Consider the following 23,115-nt stretch of genomic DNA (forward strand, 5'->3'; position numbering starts at 1 on the left):
TAAACAAAACACACAATTTATTTTTTAATGGCCCCGGAATTTTTTTTTAATTCCTGAAGACTCCAGGCCAATCCTGGAGGGTTGGCAACCCATAACTAGATCAAAAATTAGCTCACAAACGTTCACTTTTTTTTCTGATTCAAATAATTAAATCAAAACAAGAGATGGTTTTCCCAGATTCGTTGTTGCCACACGACCGGAAGGAAGAAAGTGATTGAATTCATCATTCTTCTGAATTAAGAACTGCCTCTTCCTGCAAGTTTAGCCTTTCCGGTCGTATTTTGGTCTATGTTTGATTTTCCTGTAGATCCAATTGACATATTTGGTAACCCTTGTATAGACTCCGGGCTTGTCCAGCTTAGCGCAACCTTCCCCCCAGCTGACGAGCCCATACAAATATCCAGTGTCCCCTTTGTAGCAAACCAGTGGGCCTCCAGAATCTCCCTGTGTAGATCATGCAAGAGACAAAGGATTAATAGGCATTTGTAAAGGCTTAAGACAATGTAACATTGCGGCCAACAATGATCTCATTCAATGGCAGGGCAGATCAGATGGGCTGAATGGCCTACTTCTGCTTCTGTGCCGTATAGTCTTCAAGTGCAGCCATTCAGAAGTGAGAAAGCACTTGCTTTTGTATACCATCTTTTGCAGGGCTCAACAAAATGCTTATTTACAGCCAATTTGTGCACAGCAAGCTCCCACAAACAAAAACGTAATTTGCTGGCTGAAGGGTTAATGGCATCTTGGCAAAGCCACCCTACTCAGAATCTGTTACAGTACAGAAAGAGGCCATTCATCCCATCATGACTGCAGGTTCTATCTCCAACAGCCAGTATCCCGCCTTTCCCTGTATCCCTGAACATTATATTCAAATATCCATCCAATGCCTTCTTCAATGCCGCACCTGAATCTTACTCCACCATATTTCCACAGTACACTCTGTACCCGAACTACTCACTGGGTCACAACGTCTTTTTTTCTTTTTAACTTTCTCCTGTTCGTCTTTGAACTATCTTTGAACTTTCTATTTCTAGTGACACAATGGTTAGTGTCCTTTCTTCTAGACCAGAAGTCCCACCTGCCCAGGGGTTGTGTTGTACCTTTCATGAACAGTTGCTTAAAGAGATTGTAGACACAATGGCCACACTCTCTGCTGTAATGATGCCACAAGATAATATCCTTGTTTCTTTCTATGTTAATGGCAGTGCCTTTTGCAGTGTTGCTGACTTCGTTTCATAAACTCACCAGTCTCACACACGCAGCATTGTTAAAACACATGCAGGTTCAACTTATTTGAAGATTTTAACTAGCACCTATACACAATATTAAACAGCTCAACAGAAGGACTTAGTCTGGAGTCTAACTGCAGCTCATTTCGGGATAGGCAATAAATGGAGAGGATTCAGAAAAGATTTAGAAGGGAATGTCGGGAATGGAGCATTTGAGTTACAAGAGGAGGCTGGCTAGGCTGGGACTTTTTCACTAGAGCGTAGGAGGTTGAGGGGCGACCTTTTAGAGGTTTATAAAATCATGAAGAGTATAGATACAGTGAATGGCAGATGCCTTTGCCCTGGGGTCGGGGATTTCAACACTAGGGGGCATGTTTTTAAGGTGAGAGGAGAAAGATTTAAAAAAGACATGAGAGGCAATTTTTTTTTACACAAGAGAGTGGTTCATGTGTGGAATCAACTTCCAGAGGAAGTGGTGGATGTGGGTACAGTTACAATATTTAAAAGACATTTGGATAAGTACATGAATAAGAAATGTTAGGAGGGATATGGGTGAAGGGCAGGCAGGTGGGGCTAGTTAAGTTTGAGATTATGGTCGGCATGAACTGGTTGGGCCAAAGGATCTGTTTCCATGCTCTATGACTCTATGATTCTATAATTGCTGGCCCAGTCAGAGACACCCTCATCCCATGAATGAATAAAAGAATTGGATTCACTGATAACACAGTGTGGAGCTGGATGAACACAGCAGGCCAGGCAGCATCAGAGGAGCAGGAAAGCTGACGTTTCGGTTCAGGACCCATCTTGCAAAATAAACTGTCCACCTTTATTCACGGAAGCAGCTGCAATTACGGCTGCACATCCTGGCTGCCAGTCACATGGTGCCCCCATGACACATAAACATCATTTGCAACTTCTCTCAAAGTAATGTCACTGTATGATAGTGCTGCATTGTGTCAATTCAAATCTCCACAGCAGGGCCTGGCATCATTAGGTGCTGAGAGATAGCTATGAGCCAAGGCTGATGCCCTTTTTGTAAAAATTCTCTTCTGGGATGCTGGCACTGCTGGCCAGGCCAACATGTCTTGCCCATCCCAAATTGCCCTTGAACCAAGTGGATTGCCGGGCCATTTCAGAGACCGGTTATGAATAAATCATCTTGCTGTGGTTCTGGGCTCACATATGTAGGCCAGACCAGGAAAAAAGATGGCAGATTTCCTTCCCCAAAGGACGCTAGTGAACCAGTTGGAATGTTAGCTTCATGGCTGCCATTACTGAGACAAGCTTTTATACAAATTCCAGATTTACTCATTGAATGTAAACCCATCAGCTGCCATGGTGGTACTTGAACCCATGGCACCAAAGCATTAGTCTGGTCTTTTCCAATGAAATTATCACTATGTTACTGTCGCCATGCTTAACCCTATGATCTACTTCATAATGACCTACTAGAAGTTTATAAAATCATGAAGGGCATGGATAAGGTGAATAGCGAAGGTCTTTTCCCCAGGGTAGGGGAGTCCAAAACTAGAGAGCATAGGTTTAAGGTGAGAGAGGAAAGATATAAAAGGCAACTGAAGGCCATGTTTTTCACACAGAGGGTGGTGTGTGTATGGAACGAGCTGCCAGAGGAAGTAGTGGAGGCTGGTACAATGACAACATTTAAAAGGCATCTGGATGGGTATATGAATGGGAAGGGTTTAGAGGGATATGGGCCAAATGCTGGCAAATGGGACTCGATTTATTTAAGATATCCGGTAAGTATGGATGAATTGGACCAAAGGATCTGTTTCCATGCAGTACACCCCTATGACTCTATGACTGCCTTTCCTGATGAACCTTTGTGCTGAAGAGTGCTGCAGGCAATGAAGTGATTTTTGGAATTGTGGTTGCTGTGGTAACGGTTGAAACTTGATGGGGATCTTTAGTGTGCTGCAAGATGTCTTGGATATGAGATGGTGCAGGTACCTGACAGGCATCGATAGCTTGTATCAAATCTCCCGCGCAGATCATATTCGGTGTCACTTCACTACCATAGAGAAAATCGCTGCTGCACAATACTTGGGGAATGAGGCGGACTGTGGCTTCCTGCAAAGTGCTCGGATATGTCGTTGCATCTGGAAAAGAAAGCAAGTGGAATTATAGAATAATGGACACCACACGCCCAACGGAGGCCATTTGTGCCTGTGTTAGCCCTTTGGTTTGCAGCCGTGGACAGTCCCATGACCCTGTGTTTTGTCTGTAACTCAGTTACCAGTCCAATGACCATTTCAAAATGATTCATGAATCAAGTTCCCAACAATATTTTCAAGGACAGCTTTCCAGATTCCTGACAACTCTCTCAGTGAGAAAACCTTCCCCATTGCCCCATATCCCTACTCTCAGTCTTTTCCCAATTATTAAGGTGGAGTACTGTGAACAGTTTTGGTCACTTATCTAAAAAAAGATATCCTGGCATTGGAAGCAGTCCAGTGAGGGTTATCTAGATTGACACCAGGGATGGAGGGACTGTCTTATGAGGAGAGGCTGAGTAGATTGAACCTGTATTCATGGAACATAGGAGAAAGAGAGGCAATTTTACTGAAACATACAAGAGTCTCAGGGACTAGGAGATAGTAAGGACTGCAGATGCTGGAAGACAAAGGGGGAGGGGGAAGGGAGCTCAGAAATAAATTGGGGGGTTGGGGCTGAGGGAAAGTAGGTAGGATGGTAATATGTGGATACAGGTCGGAGAGGTATAGAGCGAAGAGCTACAGGGCGAGGAAATAACCAGGGGGTTGCAGTGGGAGAGGGACTCACTGTGATGTCTTCAGAGGGACGGAGACAACTTCTTCAAGGCAGACATCCTTGGAAGAGACTTTGCAGTATGGTTTTCAGCAACTAGGAGATAGTAAGGACTGTAGATGCTGGAAGTCAGAGTTGATTTGCAGAGCATCTGCACTCGGTATACTCCAATCAACACCAAATGCCAGCCACTTCAACTCCCCCTCCCCCTCCCAATCCCACTCCCCCTCCCACTCCCACTCCCACTCCCCCTCCCCCTTCCACTCCCCCTCCCACTCCCTGGGTGACATGTCCATCCTGGGCCTCCTCCGCTGTCACAATGAGGCCACATGTAAACTGGAGAAACAACACCTTATATTGTACCGTGGGAGCTTACAGCCCAATGACCTCAACATAGAGCTCACCAGCTTCAAAATCTCTCCACTCCCGGCTTCATCACATGTCCAGGCCTCCCTCTCATCCCCGCCTCCTTGACCTGATACAACCTGTTCACCTTCCTTCTCACCTATCCGCTCCACCCTTCCCACTGACCAATCCCCACCACTCCCCACCTGCATCCAACTATCACCGCCCCACCTACCTTCCCCCAGCCCCACCTCTCCTCTCTCTACTTATTGCAGAGCTCCCTTCCCCCTCCCCAGTCCTGAAGAAGGGTCCTGACCCAAAACATTGACTTTCCTACTTCTCTAATGCTGCCTGACCTGCTGTGTTCCTCCGGCTCCACATTTTATTGAATAGTCTCACAGAGCTTGACAAGAGAGTTTTTGGGACCGGCTAGGACCAGAGCACCTAATCTCAGAACAGGAGGTGGCACATTTAAGACAGAGATGAGGAGGAATTTCTTCTCTGAGGACAGTGGAGTTGAGGATTATCAGATCAGCAGAGAAAGGTGAAGGACTGAATCTGGTCCTCCGTCTTATGGTCTTATAAATTTATATCTATATTTAAATTTACCAATGATTACCAACTTTGGGTTTTTTCCTCCAAGTGATCCACGAGCATCACCCACTGTCTCCATTCTCTCCCAAGGAGACGAGTCCTAACTATTTCAACCTCTCTTTGGAAGTGAAGTCATGGAAAACTTGGAATCATCGCAGTAAACCTGCTCTGTCACCTTTACCATGAGAAATGGTTCACCATCCGAAACTACAACAACTGGCCTTTATGCTCTTCCTTTGTAGCTCACCAGCTCACGATGTCTACATCCCATGAACAAAAGTAAAACAAACATTCCTGGAGTGAAAAGATTCATCTTTTGAGGAAAGGCTGAGTAGTTGGGGCTAATGCTCTTTGTGTTTTGGAAGAATGAGAGGCTATCTTATTGAAGCACAGTGGATTCTGAGGGTGATCAGTGTGTTTTCAGATGATACATAGATTGGTGGCGTGGTAAATACTGAGGAGGATAGCCTTAGAATGGAGGAGGATATAGACGGACTGATTCAGATGGGACAATCATTGGAAAATAGAAATCAGTCTGGTTAAATATGAGGTGATGCACTTGAGCAGGACAAACAAGGCAAGGGAATACATGATGAATGGTGGGACTCTGGGAAACACTGAGGACCAGAGGGACCTTGGTGTATATGTACAACTGCTTCCTTTAGTTATCTGAGCAGGTGGACGAAGTAGTTAAGGAGGTATATGGTATACAATCTTTTATTAGCCAAGGCTTAAAGTTTAAGAGCAGGGAGTTTATGCTGAAACTGTATAAAATGTTGGTTAGGCCACAGTTAGAGTATTGTGTGCAGTTCTGGAATCCACATTACAGGAGGGATGTGATAGCACTGGAGAGGATGTAAGGGAGATTTACCAGGGTGTTGCCTGGACTGGAGAGTTTCAGTTATGAAAAGAGATTGGATAGACTGGGCTTGTTTCATTGGAGCAGAGGAGTCTGAGTGGGAACATGACTGAGATGTATAAAATTATGAGGGGCACAGAAAGGGTAGATGGGAATAAACTTTTCCCCTTGGTTCAGGGATCAATAACCAGGGCATAGATTTAGGAAGAGCAGAAGGTTTACAGGGCATGTTAGGAAAAACTTTTTCATCCAGAGTGGGAATCTGGAACTCACTGCCTGTAAGAGTGGTAGAAGCAGAAACTTCATAACATTTAAGAAGGATTTAGATGTGCATTTGTGATGCCAAGGCATAAAGGCTACAGGCCAAGTGCTGGAGAATGGGGTTAGAACAGTTCGATGGTTTCTTTGATGGGCACAGATTCAATGGGCCAAAGGGCCTTTTCCATGCAGTGGATCTCTATGTTGGAGCAGCACGGCCCATGTGTTCATTTCCAAATATTTTTGGCTTTCAATTCTTTTTTGTTAACCTCTGGATATCAGTGGTTTGGCCAGTAATTCTTGCTCATTCATCATTGCACTTGAACAAGGACAGGTTAAAGCAACCTTCAATAGTTGTTATTCAACATTCCCAAGGAAAGGGTGCTTGTGATACACCAAACAGGAAGAGTACCAAGCTGAAAATCCTTCCAACACACTCTAATGGCAGGCAGTAAAAACAGGAGAGATTTCTGTTCAGCAATGTGACAGAAAAAACATCAGAGTATCAACCATCACTATCCATAGTTCCATCATAGTTACACCAAGCAGCTAAAAAATGCATGAAGCCGCAGCAACTCAGACTCCCTGAATGACTTGTAACACAGTGCCACCATAAATTACTTCAATTAGTTACTTGGTAATATGGAGTGTGAGTACCGCTGAAAAAAAACCTTTCATCCAGCATACGTCAGGACAGAATTGCAAGAATGCCAAATCTCAAAGGGAGATCATATCCTTGCATTTCTGTACTGTTGAGTGCAAGATGAAAAACTTTGACATCATGTCCCTTTTTACAGAAAAATTCACAGTCCTCTGCACATCTTCTGATTTGGTGACCACTATGGATATTAGAGTTACAAAGTTCCTTACTTTCATGGGTGTGTCCCCATCCAGCGATTTGGCACTCTGTACAATCTGGGAAGGAATCAGTCGCAGATGGTAGGCAGAGTGTTTGAACAAATCTGGTCTTGGTCGCACAGCGTTTTGTTTTCTTCTTCAGCTTTAGAAGGACTAGGAGTTAAAGGAAATCCAGTTGTGACATGTATAAACATTCACACAGAGACACACACACACACACACACACACACGTACACACACGCAGACACACACAGAGACACACATATGCACGCACACAGATACACATATATACATACACACACATTCACACACATACACACACACAGACACACACATATACACATACACATACACACATAAGCACACACACACACACACACACATACATAGACCCATACACGCACAGACACTCATTGACACAAACACACCCACACACATAGCCACATATGCACAGACACACATAAACACACACTCTCACACACACAGGCACACACATGTACCACACACACACAGACACATGCACATAGGCACATACACACAGACACATACACACACAGACACATACACACCCACACACATAGACACATATGCACAGACACACATGGACATAAGCACACACACACATAAACATACACTCTCACACATACATACACACACATGTACATATGCACACGAATACTCACACATACACACAAACACACACACATATATATATACCTAAGCACAGGCACACACACACACGCATATACACATACACACACAATCATATACATGCACATGCAGACACAGAAATAGATAGGCATACATGCGCACATACACTCAGTCATTTAAACACTCTGTTTGTCTCTCTCTCTCTCTTTCTCTCTCTCTCTCTCTCTCTCTTTCTCTCTCTCTCTCTCTCTCTCCTGGCAATTCAAGCAAAGCTTCACAATTTCCAAGGATAAAAGAAAAGGTAGATATTTGTGGTTTTACCTATGTCATGTATGGTTTCGTCAAACACATTGTACTTGCTGTGTAAAATGTATCTCTCGACTTTGAATACCTGAGTGTTTTTGCTCGTTTTATTAAAGTGATGTTGTCCCAGCACAACTCGGATTGATGACTTGAGGGGACTTAAAAGAAGAGACGATGTCAGTCAGATAGGGACACACGGGTGAGAAACAAATTTATTCTTTTACACATCTATTTCTGGTAGAAGTATCGTTGGAAAGAAAACCCCCAAAAACTACATTTGTCTATCATACCTTATGTAGCTAGAAATACATGCTATGGATTTCATACAGTTATGATTCCAGTTGATCATCCCACAGTAAAACCTGGCTTGATAGGCTAGAAGTTTTAATTTTCTTTTTTGTTTACCATGGCAATCAGTCACTGTGTATATTTATAAGAGGCTGTCAAAGAACCATATCCCTACAGTGCAGAAAGAGGCCATTTGGCCCATCGAGACTGCACCCCCTTTCCAAAGAGATTCACCTCCCTACCTTATCCTGCAACCCCGCATTCCCCATGGCTAATCCACCTAACCTGCACATCTTTGGACTGTGGGAGGAAACCGGAGCACCTGGAGGAAACCCACGCAGACACAGGGAAAATGCGCAAACTTCCTGTACAATGTGCAAATTGTCTATGTGCTTCCAAAAAAAAACTACACAGAAGAAAAAGAAATGAATCCCATTACACTGTACAAGTACAAAATAAAAAGACAAACATTACAAATATCAGAAATAAGAACTGTTATGGATCAGACAAAGCCCCATCAAAATATATCAAGGAGATAGCCTCGACCCTAACTTATTTAAAGGCAAGTGAAAGAAACGGCACAGAACAAGTCTCTCTTAAAGGGACTGTATCATCACAGAAGTCAGCTAGTTTACCCTCAACAACAATTTCACACAATACTTCAGCCTCAGTGGAAGGTCACCCGGTATCCACTTTTAAATTCCTTCTTCAGTTGGTAAGTCTATGATCGGTTTCTTCTCAGCAAATTTCTGTATTCATTCAATGCTATTTTCCTTTAGTTAATGACTCTTCTTGAGATCCTTAAACAAACTACTAAAACAACTCACTTAACGTAGAGAAGACTTCTTCACTTCTGAAAAAGAGTCATTGGCCTCGAAACATTAACTCTGCTTTCTCTCTCCACAGATGCCGCCAGATCTGCTGAGTTTCTCCAACTGTTTCTGTTTTTGTTTCACTTGAAGTAGTAATGAACAAGAGTTCCTAAAACTCCTTTTCCATAGCCTACTGTGACTGGAGCATTTGTCTTTTCAACTGTTAAGCTTTTGGAGTCAATGTTGAAGATTGAAGCTTCTATGTTGAAGCTAACTGCGCCTTTTGTTCCGTCTGAATAAAGATCTGCACACTGCCCACTGCTTCTGAATGTTTCTGTCTTTCTGTGTTACTGAACTCATATTGCTAGACAACTTTAGTTTTTTTTCTTGTATTTTTTTTCTAATGCATTGAGCTGTTCCCCTCAGGGGTTTAACTACCTTCTTAATGAGTGTAAAGAAACTCCAGCCAACCCTGCACCACTCAGAGCAATTCAAAATGAAACTACAACCTCTCCTAACACACACACTACATAAAAATACAAATAAAACTTATAACTACACATTTTTCTGCCATTTTTGAACCTGAGTTCCCAAATAATAACAGAATAATATAATGAATCTTTATCACTATATGTGGTGAAGAACAAATTAGACTTCACTCAGGCAGTGCTGAGAATTATGAATATACTACTGGAGGGGATAACTAGAGCACAATTATGTAATTATAATATAATATTCATCATATAGTATTATTATAACTCATGTCCTGACTCCCCAAAGTCTGCACACCATCAACAAGGCACAAGTCAGGAGTGTGATGGAATACTCCTGACTTGCCTGGATAGGTACAGCTCCAACAACACTCAAGAAGCTTGACACCATCCAGGACAAAGCAGCCCGCTTGATTGGTACCACATGCACAAGTATCCTTTCCCTCCATCACTGATACTCAGTAACAGCAGCGTGTACATATCTACAAGATTCACTGCAGAATTTCACCAAAGATCCTCAGACAGCACCTTCCAAACCCACAACCACTTCCAACTAGAAGGACAAGGGCAGCAGTACATGGGAAAACCACCCCCCTGCCAGTTTGGCTCCAAAGTCACTCACCATCCTGACTTGGAAATATATTGCCGTTCCTCCACTGCCACTGGGTCAAAATCCTGGAATTCCCTCCCTAATAGCATTGTGGGTCATCCCACAGCAGGAGGAATGCAGCGATTCAAGAAGGCAGCTCTCCACCACCTTCTCAAGGGCAACTAGGGATGGACAAGAAATGCTGGACCAGCCAGCAATGTCCATATCCCACAAATGAATAATAAAAGAGATAAGATTTAGAAGAATATGGAGAGGAATTTTGTAAGATTCAAGCATCAAATATCAGAAGCACACATTGCACCAATCCCACACAAGTCCATTCATTTTACTCGGAGAGAAACATGGAGGGAATTCCTTCCACTCTCTGGAAACGTGAAGGAAATGGGAGTTGGAAGTGTTCTGTTGCAAATGGGTGGCATTCGGTTTGGAGACAGAATGCTCCAGTTTCATGGGTGTGTTGCTGCTCCTGGGTGGAGTGGGCTGGGGTGTGGGTACTAGAACAGGAGTCGGCTACTCGGCCCCTCCGGCTCTTCTGTCCCACTGGTTCATTGGCCACATGACTCCATAAGCCAACACAAATCTGCTAGTGGGTTTATAACTTGGGCTCGATGAGTTCAAGCATCAGTTGCCTTGTTACCTGTGAGCAAAGCAATGGGCAGCAGAGACAACCCAACAAGAATCTATAAGGGATCCAGCGCAAAAGTTTCTCCCGATGTATATAGCTGCAAGCCAGGGGTGAGAGCCAGGCAAGGCCGAGGAGCCTCCAATAACCCTTGGTCTTAGGCCCTTCTGAATTTTTTTACCACATGAGGGCGATTGTTGAGCAACTATTGGAGCTGTAAACCTTGCAATAGGATGAACATTCCTTGACCAGAAACCTGAAAGACAGTGGAACAACGCAGTATAAGATAAAACAAATGTGTGACTATTTGTATACATGGGCATATGAGAACATTTGACATAGGAGCTGGAGTTGGCCACTCAGCCCCTCAAGCCTGCTCTACCATTCATTAAGATCATGGCTGCTCTGATTACAACACATACTTGCCCATCCCCAATAACCTTTCACACCCTTGTATCCTTTTTTTGAATTTGTTCATGGGATATAGGCATCATTGGCTAGGCCAGCATTTATTGTCCAACCCTCATTGCCCCAAAAGGCAGTCAAGAAACAACCACATTGCTGTGGGTCTGGAGTCACTTGTAGGCCCGACCAGGTAAGGATGGCAGATTTCCTCCCCTGAAGGGCATTAGTAAACCACATGGGTTTTTATGACTACCAACTGTATAGGGTGAATAGCCAAGGTCTTTTTCCCAGGGTAGGGGAGTCCAGAACTAGAGGGCATAGGTTTAAGGTGAGAGGGGAAAGATTTAAAAAGGACCTAAGGAGCAACTGTTTCATGCAGAGGGTGGTGCGCATATGGAACGAGCTGCAAGAGGAAGTGGTGGAGCCTGGTACAATTACAACATTTAAAAGGCATCTGGATGAGTATATGAATAGGAAGGGTTTAGAGGGATATGGGCAAAATGCTGGAAAATGGGACTAGGTCAGATTGGGATGTCTGGTCAGCATGGACGAGTTGGAACAAAGCGTCTGCTTCTGTGCTAAATAACTCCATGACTATAACTGCTGCGAGTAGATCCACACACCTCAACTTAGCAAGGTTATATTGACGTTGGAGGGAGCAGGTTTAAAAGAATTGTACCTGGACTTCAGTGGTTAAGTTATAAGGAGACATTATACAAATTAGAAAAAAAAATCAGAAGTTGCTGGAAAAGCTCAGCAGGTCTGGCAGCATCCGTGAAGAGAAAATCAGGTTAACATTTTGGATTTGATGGATGTCACTGGACCTGAAACGTTAATTCTGATTTTCTCTTCACGGATGCTGCCAGACCTGCTGAGCTTTTTCCAACAACTTCTGTTTTTGTTTCTGATTTACAGCATCCGCAGCTCTTTTGTGGGCGACACGGTGGCACAGTGGTTAGCACTGCTGCCTCACAGCGCCAGGAACCTGGGTTCGATTCCAGCCTCGGGCGACTGTCTGTGTGGAGTTTGCACATTCTCCCTGTGTCTGCGTGGGTTTCCTCCAGGTGCTCCAGTTTCCTCCCACGGTCCAAAGATGTGCAGGTTAGGTGGATTGCCCATAGTCCTCAGGGAGGTAGAGGGTGTATATTAGGTGGGTCATAGGGGAATGGATCTGGGTGGGAGGTTCGGTGTGGACTTGTTGGGCCGAAGGGCCTGTTTCCACACTGTAGGAATTCTAATTCTTTCAGGTTTTATAATACAAGTTAAGCCTGTTTTCTCTGGAATTTAGAATGTAAAAGGGTGATCTGATCTAAGTCTTAAAGATATTAAGAGGAAAAGACAGAACAGATAAAAATAAACTATTTCAAAAAAAAAACCCAATGAACTGTCGACGCCGGAAATCAGAAATTGCTGGAAAATCTCAGCAGGTCTGGCAGCATCTGTGGAGAGAAAGCAGAGTTAATGTTTTGGATCGAGTCACCCTTCTCCAGTTCTGGATACAGTTCCTTCATAATCTCTCAGGTCACTTAAGAGGTCGGAGAGACAAAGAGTTTAGTACCTTGCGAGCACAAGGCTACATGTGGCAATGGGATGCTTCCTTATAACAGTACCAGGAGTGTCACACTGAACTAGATGTTAAAGCTTCCTGAGTTAGACGTTACTTTGTACGTGCTTATCAATGATTGTGGGAACAGTGTGGGAGAAAGGTGAAATTTAGGAGGATATTGTAGAACTTAGACAAGTCAGGGAAACGGGTTGACAGATGTCTGATGAAATTTAATTGGGAAGAATGTAAAGTGATTCATATTGGTAGAAGAATGCAGGGAGACTATAATAACGCCTACAAGGCCCATGGGGAATCATTTATTAATGTCCCTGCGGGGCTCATTGAGCATGGGTTCCCTTGGTAACAGGCAATGGCCTGCCCACTGGAACTCATCGCCTGAGCCCTTTACAAACAGCGCTGCTGTTTTATATCCAAGCAAGGTGTTTGGTTCTCAATTATCAGTAAAAACAAAGAGTTCATTATTGTTTAAGGCCATACTAGACTGAAAATGCCTGATCTCGCCTGATCTCAATAGCTACACAGACTCAGGCCTGGTTAGAACGTGGATGGGAGATCACCTGGGAATACCAGGTGCAGTGAAAAATAAGCAGGGCCCTCCTGCGGCGCAATGCCAATGCGTGTACCCCTGGTCTGGGAGGCCCAGCGGTGTGTGATAACATCTCCAAACAGGTTGATGAGGAAAAATAGGCTGAATAAAAAAAAAAGCAGACCCATTCCATAGGGAATACAGTGCTTCATTTTCCCCCTCCAACTCCACCTGGATTTAGTCCCTTGCCTCTCTCCCTGCTTCTCCCTCACTTTTAAAGGTTTGTGTTGCCATTAATGGGCTTTACTTGTAAATATTTGATTGGTTACATGGGTGATTATTGGTAGTGGTTAGTAGTACACAAAAAAAAGTCCCACAGTAATTTTGGTGGTTGAAAGGTCACTCAGTTGTGTGTGATAACACTTCTATGTAGAAACAAGAGGAAAAAAGAAGGAAAAATAACTGGCTAATTTGACTGAATGGCCTTTTTTGTTTTCCTTTATTCATTACCAGGATGAGGATGTCACCAGCTAGGTAGCATTTATTGCCCATCCCTAATTGCCCAGAGGGCAGTTCAGAGTCAACTATATTGCTGTGGGTCTGGAGTCGCATGTAGGCCAGACCAGGTAAGGATGGCAGTTTCCTTCCCTAAAGAATATTAGTGAACCAGATGGGTTTTTCCTGACAATTGACAATAGATTCATAGTCATCTTTAGATCCTTAATCCCAGATATTTTATTGAATTCAAATTCCATCATCTGTCATGGTAGGATTTGAACCCAGGTCCCCAGGACATTATCTGGGTCTTGGAATTAACAATCCAGTGATTACCATTAGGCCATTGCCTCCCCTGCTGTCCTCATTGGTGCCAGAAACAAGTAATGTCCACTTCAGGGATCAACTAAGTCAAAGAAGAATGAAAGAAGGAGTCTGAAGAGTTCAGAGGAAAGGCCACTGGACCCGAAATGTTAACTCTGATTCTCGCCACCAATGCTGCCAGACCTGCTGAGATTTTCCAGTAATTTCTGTTTCTGTTTCTGATTGGGGAGACAATGGCCTAGTGATGTTACTGCTAGACTATTAACCCAGAGACCCAGATAACATTCTGGGGACCTGGGTTCAAATCCTGCCACAGCAGATAGTGGAATTTGAATTCAACAAAATATCGGGAATTAAGAATCTAATGATGACCATGAATCCATTGCTGATTGTTGGGGAAAAACCCATCTGGTTCACTAATGTCCTTTAGGGAAGGAAACTGCCATCCTTACCTGGTCTGGCCTACATGTGACTCCAGACCCACAGCAATGTGGTTGACTCTGAACTGCCCTCTGGGCAATTAGGGATGGGCAATAAATGCTGGCCTGGCCAGCGACACCCTCATCCTGGTAATGAATAAAGAAAAAACAATTTCCAGCATCCTCAGTTCTTTCATTTTTTTATTCATCTGAGTCTGAACGGGTCCTTATCCCAACTTGTCCCACATCTGTAACAGGTTTGCAATTACAGATAGCTCATGGTGAAATTGTCCTGTCATTTGTGATGGTGGTTGAGGGATTAAAACTGGTCAGGATACCATAGAGAATGGACCCTGGTCTTCAAGTGGATTTTATGGAATCTGTTGATCATCCAACTGAGGGGGCCAGGCTGACATTGGCTTTGTTGAAATGGGGGAAGAATTGAGAAAAGGGCAATTTTACGAATAGGTAAAAGAAAAACGTAGTTGGAGACAAAAAAAAACTGCAGATGCTGGAATCCAAGGTAGAAAAACAGGAAGATCGATCGACCACTCACTCACTCACTCACTCGCTTGCTCGCTCACACGGCGGCTCAGTGGTTAGCACTGCTGCCTCACAGCGCCAGGGACCTGGGTTCAATTCCAGCCTTGGATGACTGTCTGTGTGGAGTCTGTACGTTCTCCCCATGTCTGTGTGGGTTTCCTCCCACAGTCCAAAGATGTGCAGGCTCAGTGGATTGGCCGTGCTAAATTGCCAGAAGTGCTCAGGGATGTGAAGATTAGGTGGGTTACAAGGGGATGGGTCTGGGTGGGATACTCTGAGGGTCAGTGTGGACTCGTTGGGCTGAAGGGCCTGTTTCCACACTGTAGGGATTCTATGATTCTATGACTTCACTGAAATGCGATACTCACTCGTTGTGCCACACTTTGCGATATTGCAGTGCTCCCAGGACACGTGGTTGTCTAACATTATGTAACACCAAGGTTTTTCATCACCATCTGGATTTCTGCAACAGATAGTGGGATAATGAATGCCTCCCCTTTCTGCTGTGTTTCGCTGATCCCGCTACAAGTGAACACAAGAGGTGTGCACAGTGGAAGAGTGGAGGAAAAGTAACAGGAAACACCTCAGATCAAGCCAAAGCCCTTTGCAGAGCACCAGTGAAGACCGATCACCGTTGCAAACTAGCAGACAGGGCAGCTAATGTATGCACAGCAAGATCCCACAAACACCAATGTGATAAAGACTGAACAAGCTATCTCCAATGATGTTGGTTGAGAGTTAAAAATTGGCCAATGCTCTCTTCCAACCATGACATGAGAATTCCCATACTCATCTGAAAGGGCACACACCACCCTCTGTTTAACCAGCCCATCCAATCTAAAAGCCCATGGGTTAAATATCCTCCAACAGTACACTGCTCGAAACGTTTGCTTTGTCCCATGTTTGACTGGAATTATTCACCAGTTGAAAGCAGAGCTCTGACTAAACTCTGCTAATAAGTGGCAAATGGAATTCTGTCCTGCTAAATGTGAGGTAGTGCATTTGGACTGGGCAAGCAAGGCAAGGGGATACATATTGAACAAAGGGACCCTGGGAAGTACCAAGGATCGGAGGACCTTGGTGTGCATGAACACTGGTCTCTTAAGAGAGTGAAGCAGGTAGATAAAGTGGTTAGGAAGGCATATGGGCTATTTGCCTATATTAGCCGAGGCATAGGGTTTAAGAGCAGGAAGGTGATGCTGGAACTGCAGTTAGAGTGTTGTGTGCAGTTCTAGAATCCACATTAAATGAGGGACGTGATTGCACTAGAGGGGGTGCAGAGTAGATTTACCAGAATAACATCTACACCGGAGAGTTTCAGTTATGAGGAGAGATTGGACAGACTGGGGTTGTTTACTTTGGAGCAGAGGAGACTGAGGAGGAGGTGTACAAATTTATGAAGGCATAGATAAGGTGGACAGAAAGGAATCTTTCCCCTTGGTGAAGGGATCCATGACCAGGGGGTGTAGATTTAAGGTAAGAGCTGAGGGTTTACAGGGAATGTGAAGAAAAACCTTTTAATCCAGAGAGTGGTGGAAGTCTGGAACTCTCTGTCTATTAGGGTGGGCGAGGCAGAAACCTTTGTAACATTGAAGAAGCATTTAGGTGTGCAGTTCTAATGTCAGGACATACAAGATTATGGGCCAAGTGTTGGAAATTGGATTAGAATACTTAAGTGGTTGTTTTGACTGGCACAGACTCAATGGATCAAAGAGCTTCTTCCTGTCATGTAGACCTCGGTGATCCTGTGACTTGAACATTGTTCTGTCCTCTCTCTCCCAAACCTGATGACCCAAATCCACTGTTTACACATCAAATTAATTACAGGATCATAGAACGATGAGACACAGCAGAAGGCCATTCATCCCATCATCTATGTGCTGGTTCTTTGTAAGACCTATCCAATTGGGTCTCACCTCCTCTCTGAGATCGTAAGAACTGCCGATGCTGGAGTCAGAGATAACACAGTGTGGAGCTCCTCCCACCTCACTGACCAATCCCCACCAATGCCTACCTGCACTCACCTATCACTGTCCCACCTACCTACCCCAGCCCCACCCCTCGTCTCTCTATTTATTTCAGAGCTTCCTCCCCCCCTCCCCCATTTCTGAAGAAGGGTCCCAACCCAAAACGTCAGCTTTCCTGCTCCTCTGATGCTGCCTGACCTGCTGTGTTCTTCCAGCTCCACACTACATTATCTCTCACCTCCTCTCTCCTCTCTTTATCCATAGTCTGGAAAGTGGTTTTCTTTCCAGCACTTATCCAATTCCCTTTTCAAAGTTACCACTGAATCTGTGTCAGTGTTTCACTTCCCACCTGCAGTAGGAGTGGTCACCTAGGCCCAGCTGGAGAGCTCCTTCCAGGCTACTAATGTTCAAACGCTCACGCAAGAAGTCCTCATTCCAGGGTAAGCATTCGATACCCAAGGCGCTCTCATCTTCAGGACCTTTATAAGACATCCCATTGTCCTTGTAGCAGATAGCATTCTTGTCTAAGAGAGAAAACAAAGAACAGTTCAATGAGAAGACTAACGTCATTTCGTCAAAGAGTACGAACTGCAGATGCTGGAGAATCTTCTTCTGAAGAAGGGTCTAGGCCCGAAACGTCAGCCTTCCTGCTCCTCTGATGCTGCTTGGCCTGCTGTGTTCATCCAGCTCTACACCTTGTTATCCCGTCACTTCGTCAAAGATTGGGCAAGTCTTTGGGGCTGGCACAGAGGTCAAAGGTTGAGTTGACTCTTGAGCCTTTGCCCATGGTCAGGTTGATGAAGGGGGATGGGAGGGTGAGAGTTAATCAGGCAGGAGAATGGCGAATGACAATCCCAGCATCTCCCTATCTCCACCCTAATTACCTTGAATGGCAAGGCTCGAAATGATCCGACCACCAACTGAAACCTGTATATGGACAATCAATGCCCCTGCACAGCTGGAGGAGCTTAAATTCAATTAATAAAACCTATAATTGAAAGCTAGTCTCAGTACTGGTGCCAATGCTTGTCTAGTACCCAGCTGCCTGAATTCACAGAATCACAAAGGAGGCCATTCAGCCCATCGTGCCTTCACTGGTTCTACGCCCTAGTGCCAATCTCTTGCCTTTTCCCCATATCTCTGCGCACCATTTCTACCCAAATAATTGCCCAATACCCTCCTGAATGCCTCATTTGAACCTACCTCCAGCATTTTGCCAGGCCATGCATTCCAGACCCTAGCCACTCGCTGAGTGAAAAAGTAATTCTCACATCACCCTTGCTTTCACTTGCACTTTATTAAACATCAGTGCCTTCTTGTTCTTGCTCCTTTTACAAGTTGGAACAGCTTCTCCATATCTACTTTATGCAGCCCACTCACGATTTTAAAAACTTTAATCAAATTTCCTATTAGCCTTCTCCTTTCCAAGGAGAACAGTCACAACTTCTCCAATCTATCCTCATCACTGAAGTCTCTCATTCCTGGAGCCATTCTTGTAAATCACTTCTGCACCCTCTCCAATGTAAATTGTATCTTTTCTATAATGCGACAACACCCTGAGCTGGACATAATACTCCAGCTGAGGTCTAACTAGCATCTCCTACAAGTTCAACATCTCCTCCTTGCTCTTGTAATCTATAATCCTATTAATAAAGCCGAGAACACTGTATTAACTGCTCTCTCCACTTGTCCTACCATCTTCAATGATCTGTGTATACAGACACCCAGGTCCCTCTGCTCCTGCAGACCCTTTAGAATTGTACACCCTATTTTGAATTGCCCTTCAATGGTCTTTCTCCCAAAGTGCATCACCTCCCACTTCTCTGCATTGAACCTCATCTGCCTTCCATCCGCCCACCCCATCAACTTGTCAATGTCCTTTCGGAATTCCACACTGTCCTCCTCGCAGTTTACAATTCTTCCAAGTTTTGTGACATCCGCAAACTTTATAATTGTGCCTTGCACACCAAGATCTGGGCCATTAATATATATCATGGGAGTTAAATGTCACAAATTAGCTACCTACCTTTTCTCAGTTAGGATGAAAGATCACAGACCTGAGTTATTAACTCCTGTTTCTCTCTCCACAGATGCTGCCATAACAAAACAAAACAGCCCATTTGTTTGGCACGTTGCTCCCCGCTCCACCACTGACGCTCAGTAGCAGCAGTGTTTACCATCTACAAGATGCACAGTAGAAATTCACCAAAGATCCTCAGACAGCACCTTCCAAACCCATGACCACTTCCATCTAGAAGGTCAGGGGCAGCAAAAACGTGGGAACGCCACCAACTGCAAGTTGCCCTCCACGCCACTCGCCATTCCTGGATAAAATCCTGGAATTCCCTCCCTTAAGGGTTCTGTGCATCTACCTACAGCATATGGACTGCAGCGGTTCAAGAAGGAAGCTCACCACGACCTCCTCAAGGGCGACTGGGGATCCGCAATAAAATGCTGGCTCAGCCGAAGTGAGGCAGGAAGGGAGCGAGTGAATGATGAGGGAGGCAGGGAGGAGGATAAAGGGAAGGAGTGAGAGGCGTATTGAGGGGAACAGTGAGGTAGTAATGAAGGAGGTGGCAAGCGAGGGATGGGGGAGGTGAGGGAGTGATGACGGGAACAGCTATCGGGGGGGGGAGGAGTGAGCAGCGAGTTGGGCAAGTTAATGTTGGGCACACAGCGATGGAATGAGCTGCACTGCGTGCACAGACAGACTGGTTACTGAGTTCCAATCCCAATCGCCCAGAGGCACAGGTGCAGAGTAGAGGCTGGCAGGAGGTAACACATTCAAGGACAGCACTTGTCCTGTCCAGGAGCTTACCAATATCACAGTATTTGCCCGCAAAGACAGCTTGGCACCGGCAGATGATCTCCCCTGTGTCCTGGACTGCTCGACACTCACCACCATGGAGGCACTGGTTAACTCTACACTCTGAAACAGAATTGGTGTGAAAATACGTGACTCTGACAATAATCCACTCCAGCCGGCAAAGGGTAGATTTTACCAGGTTCAGAGTTTCGTTCCGTTAGGGGGCGTAGAGGCTTAAGGGGATCCATCACGCATTGTAAAGTAATTACGAAAGACAGCAGGTTGGGGCATACACTATTGCTATAGAACATCTCGCTCATCAAATCTGAACAGTCAAAGCTACTGCTTATCATACTGCTTAGTTCATTGGCACGTTTAAAAAGAAAGAACCTCCATTTATATAGCACGTTTCACAACCACACAAGACAACAACAGTAGAACCATAAGAAATGGAAGCAGGAGCAGTCTATTCGGATCCTCAACTCTGTTCTGCCATTCAATCGGATCATGGCTGATCCAACAGTTCTCACATCCACATTCCTGCCATTTTCCAGACGGATCAAGAACCTGTCCATCTCAGCCTTAAATACACACGAGGACTTTGCCCTCGCAGCTCTCTGTGGCAATGAGTTCCGAAGACTCCCAACCCTCTGAGAGAAGAAATTCCTCCTCATCTCAGACTTAAATTGAACACTATGCCCTCTGCTCCAAGACTCTCCCGTGAGGGGAAACATCCTCTCAGTACAATGTCCCAAAGTGCTTTACAGCCAATAAAATACTTTTAAAATATGAATGATCGTTTATGTACATAACCGACACTTAAAAAGATAAATACATGGCATCTTTCAGAACTTTAGTTTATTCTAAAGTATATTGGACTGTAGTCGCTGTTAAAATGCTGGAAACACAACAGCACACGATCTCCACCAATAACAATGTTTAATGGACAGATAATCTGTTTTCTGTGATGCTAGTTGTGTGATAAATATTGCCCATGATACAGCAGGCAGGCTTTTGTTTTGTTTTTTGAACTGTGTCCATAGAATGCTCATCTGAATGTGTAATATGGACATGGGTTCATCAGCTCTTCCAAACTACAGCACCTCTGTTAGGGCGGCACTCCCTCATTACTGCATTTCCAGTGTCAGGCCTGAATGGGTGATCAAGTAGTTGGAGCATTAATGAAAGAGGTAGCCTCATCTCAATACAGCTGGATAAAATGCTGTTATTTAACAAAAGAAATCTGTTAGTACTGTATCAGGATCAATGGCTTAGTGGTATTATCACTGGACTGTTGATCCTGAGAGCCAGGTAATGTTTTGGACCCTGCTTCAACTCCTGCCATGGCAGATAAATTTAAATCCAATTTTTAAAAAATCAGGAATTCAGAATCTTATGCTGAATTGATTGTTGGGTATTAATCCATTTGGCTCACTAACATCCATCCTTGTATAATCTGGCTTATATGTGACTCCAAACCCACAGCAATGTAGTTGACTATTAAATGCGTTCTGTGTAATTATGGAGGGACTCCCACATCCCACTATTGAATGTTTTAACAAAGGATGCTGGAAATCTGAAACAAACACAGAAAGTGCTGTATCCATGGAGAGAGAGAGACACCGACCCTCCAAACAGTGTCCTATCCAGACCAACCACCCCTACTCTATCCATCTAACCCTGCATTTCCCATGACTAATCAATCCAGCCTACACGTCCCCGGACACTACGGGCAATTTAGCACGGCCAATCCACCTAAGCTGCACATCTTTGGACTGTGGGAGGTACCAGAGCACCCAGAGGAAACCCACACAGACACAGGGAGAATGTGCAAACTCCACACAGTCACACAAGGGTGGAATCGAACCCAGGTCCCTGGAGAGAAACATGTTTCAAGTTCCCTCTAAGATAAGTCATATCAGACCCTATAGGTTAAGTCTGATTTCCCTCCACTGATGTTGCCAGACCTGCTGAGTTTTCCAGGATTCTCTGTATTTGCTTCAGTTTTACATCTGGCCCCTGTTCAAAGCAAATGAGGTGGATAACTTGTATTTTAGATTTTGAAGTTAGGAACATAGGACTTAGGGAGAGAAGTAGACCATTTACCCCTTTGTACATGCTCTACCATTCAATAAGACCTTGGCTGATTTTGTTTTGGTCTGAGCTCCACTAACCTGCCTTTCCCATCCCCACTCCATAAGCTTGACAGTCTTTCAATCAAGAATCTGTCTAACCCGGCCTTGAATAATTGTATAGATCCAGCCTCCACTATTTTGTAGGGAAGGCAATTTCATAGACAAGCGACCTTCAGAAAAAATTCTCCTCATCACCGTCTTAGAAGGGAAATTTCTTACTTTTAAAATGCATCCCTTGTTTCAGTCTTCCCCACAAGAGGAAATCCATTCCTGGCATCCAGCTTCCCATTCACCATACAATAGTTAGGCAGTGGTGAGTGTAATTCAGGACACTGGGAGTGCACACTGTCCTACATGACCATGCATGCAAGCTGTTGGTTTAACATATAATCATAGACCCTTCGGTCCAACCAATCCATGCCAAACATAATCCCAAACAAAACTAGTCCCACCTGCCTGTGTTTGGTTCATATCCCTCCGAACCTTTCTTATTCATGTACTTATCTGTCTTTTGGATGCTGTAACTATGCCCGGCTCCACCACTTCCTCAGGAAGTTCATTCCACCTGCGACCCAAACTTGCGTAAAAACTTGCCCCTCATGTCTTTTTAAAATCTCTCTCCTCTCACTTTGAAAATATGCCCCTAGTTTTGAAATCCCCCACCCTAGGGAAAAGACACCTACCATTAACCCTATCTATACCCGTCATGATTGTATAAATCTCTAGAAGGTCACCTCCCAATCTCCTATGCTCCAGTGAAAAAAGTCCCAGCCTATCCAGCCTCTCCTTATAACTCAAACCTTCCATACCCAGCAACAACCAGTTAATCTCTTCTGAACCCTCTCTAGCCTAATACTAACCCCCACAGTGGTCTCCCAGTGTGGTGTATCAACCCCCCAGCCCCGGCCTCCCCACAGCGGTCTCCCAGTGTGGTGTATCAACCCCCCACCCCCGGCCCCCCCACCCCCACAGCAGTCTCCCAGTGTGGTATCACTGGCACAGTGTGGAGCCAGGGCCTGGTGCGGACTGTAATCTCAGTGCCAGGTGGTCTGCTTTACTGAACTTTTATATCTCTAATGCTGGATATTTTATTTCTGTATTGTCTGAAATCTTGTAAAAATAAAAGAAGCTGTGCCTATGTACTTTTATATCTATATCGGCGCTGCAATTGGCAGCGTATAAACATTGCACTATAGTGGAGTCAGATACTTTGGAGACTTTTAA

The 23,115-nt window shown here is 44.5% G+C and overlaps 1 protein-coding gene across 1 annotated transcript in view; it reads right to left on the minus strand.

Annotated features, from left to right (window-relative positions):
• Window positions 1–23,115, minus strand: part of LOC109918999 (hepatocyte growth factor activator-like) — a 75,399-nt gene continuing 52,284 nt past the window's right edge. Inside the window, exons 12-19 of the mRNA XM_048594991.1 lie at window positions 19,769–19,879; window positions 17,300–17,474; window positions 15,352–15,446; window positions 10,720–10,960; window positions 7,900–8,039; window positions 6,940–7,080; window positions 3,198–3,346; window positions 1–444 (exon numbers count right to left, since the gene is read on the minus strand). Of these exons, the coding sequence (XP_048450948.1) occupies window positions 262–444; window positions 3,198–3,346; window positions 6,940–7,080; window positions 7,900–8,039; window positions 10,720–10,960; window positions 15,352–15,446; window positions 17,300–17,474; window positions 19,769–19,879 (1,235 nt within the window). The 3' untranslated portion in view covers window positions 1–261. The remainder of the gene's footprint in view (window positions 445–3,197; window positions 3,347–6,939; window positions 7,081–7,899; window positions 8,040–10,719; window positions 10,961–15,351; window positions 15,447–17,299; window positions 17,475–19,768; window positions 19,880–23,115) is intronic.

This window comes from Rhincodon typus, chromosome 3, assembly GCF_021869965.1.
Source record: "Rhincodon typus isolate 14 chromosome 3, sRhiTyp1.1, whole genome shotgun sequence".
In the NCBI taxonomy this organism is placed as follows: Eukaryota; Metazoa; Chordata; class Chondrichthyes; order Orectolobiformes; family Rhincodontidae; genus Rhincodon; species Rhincodon typus.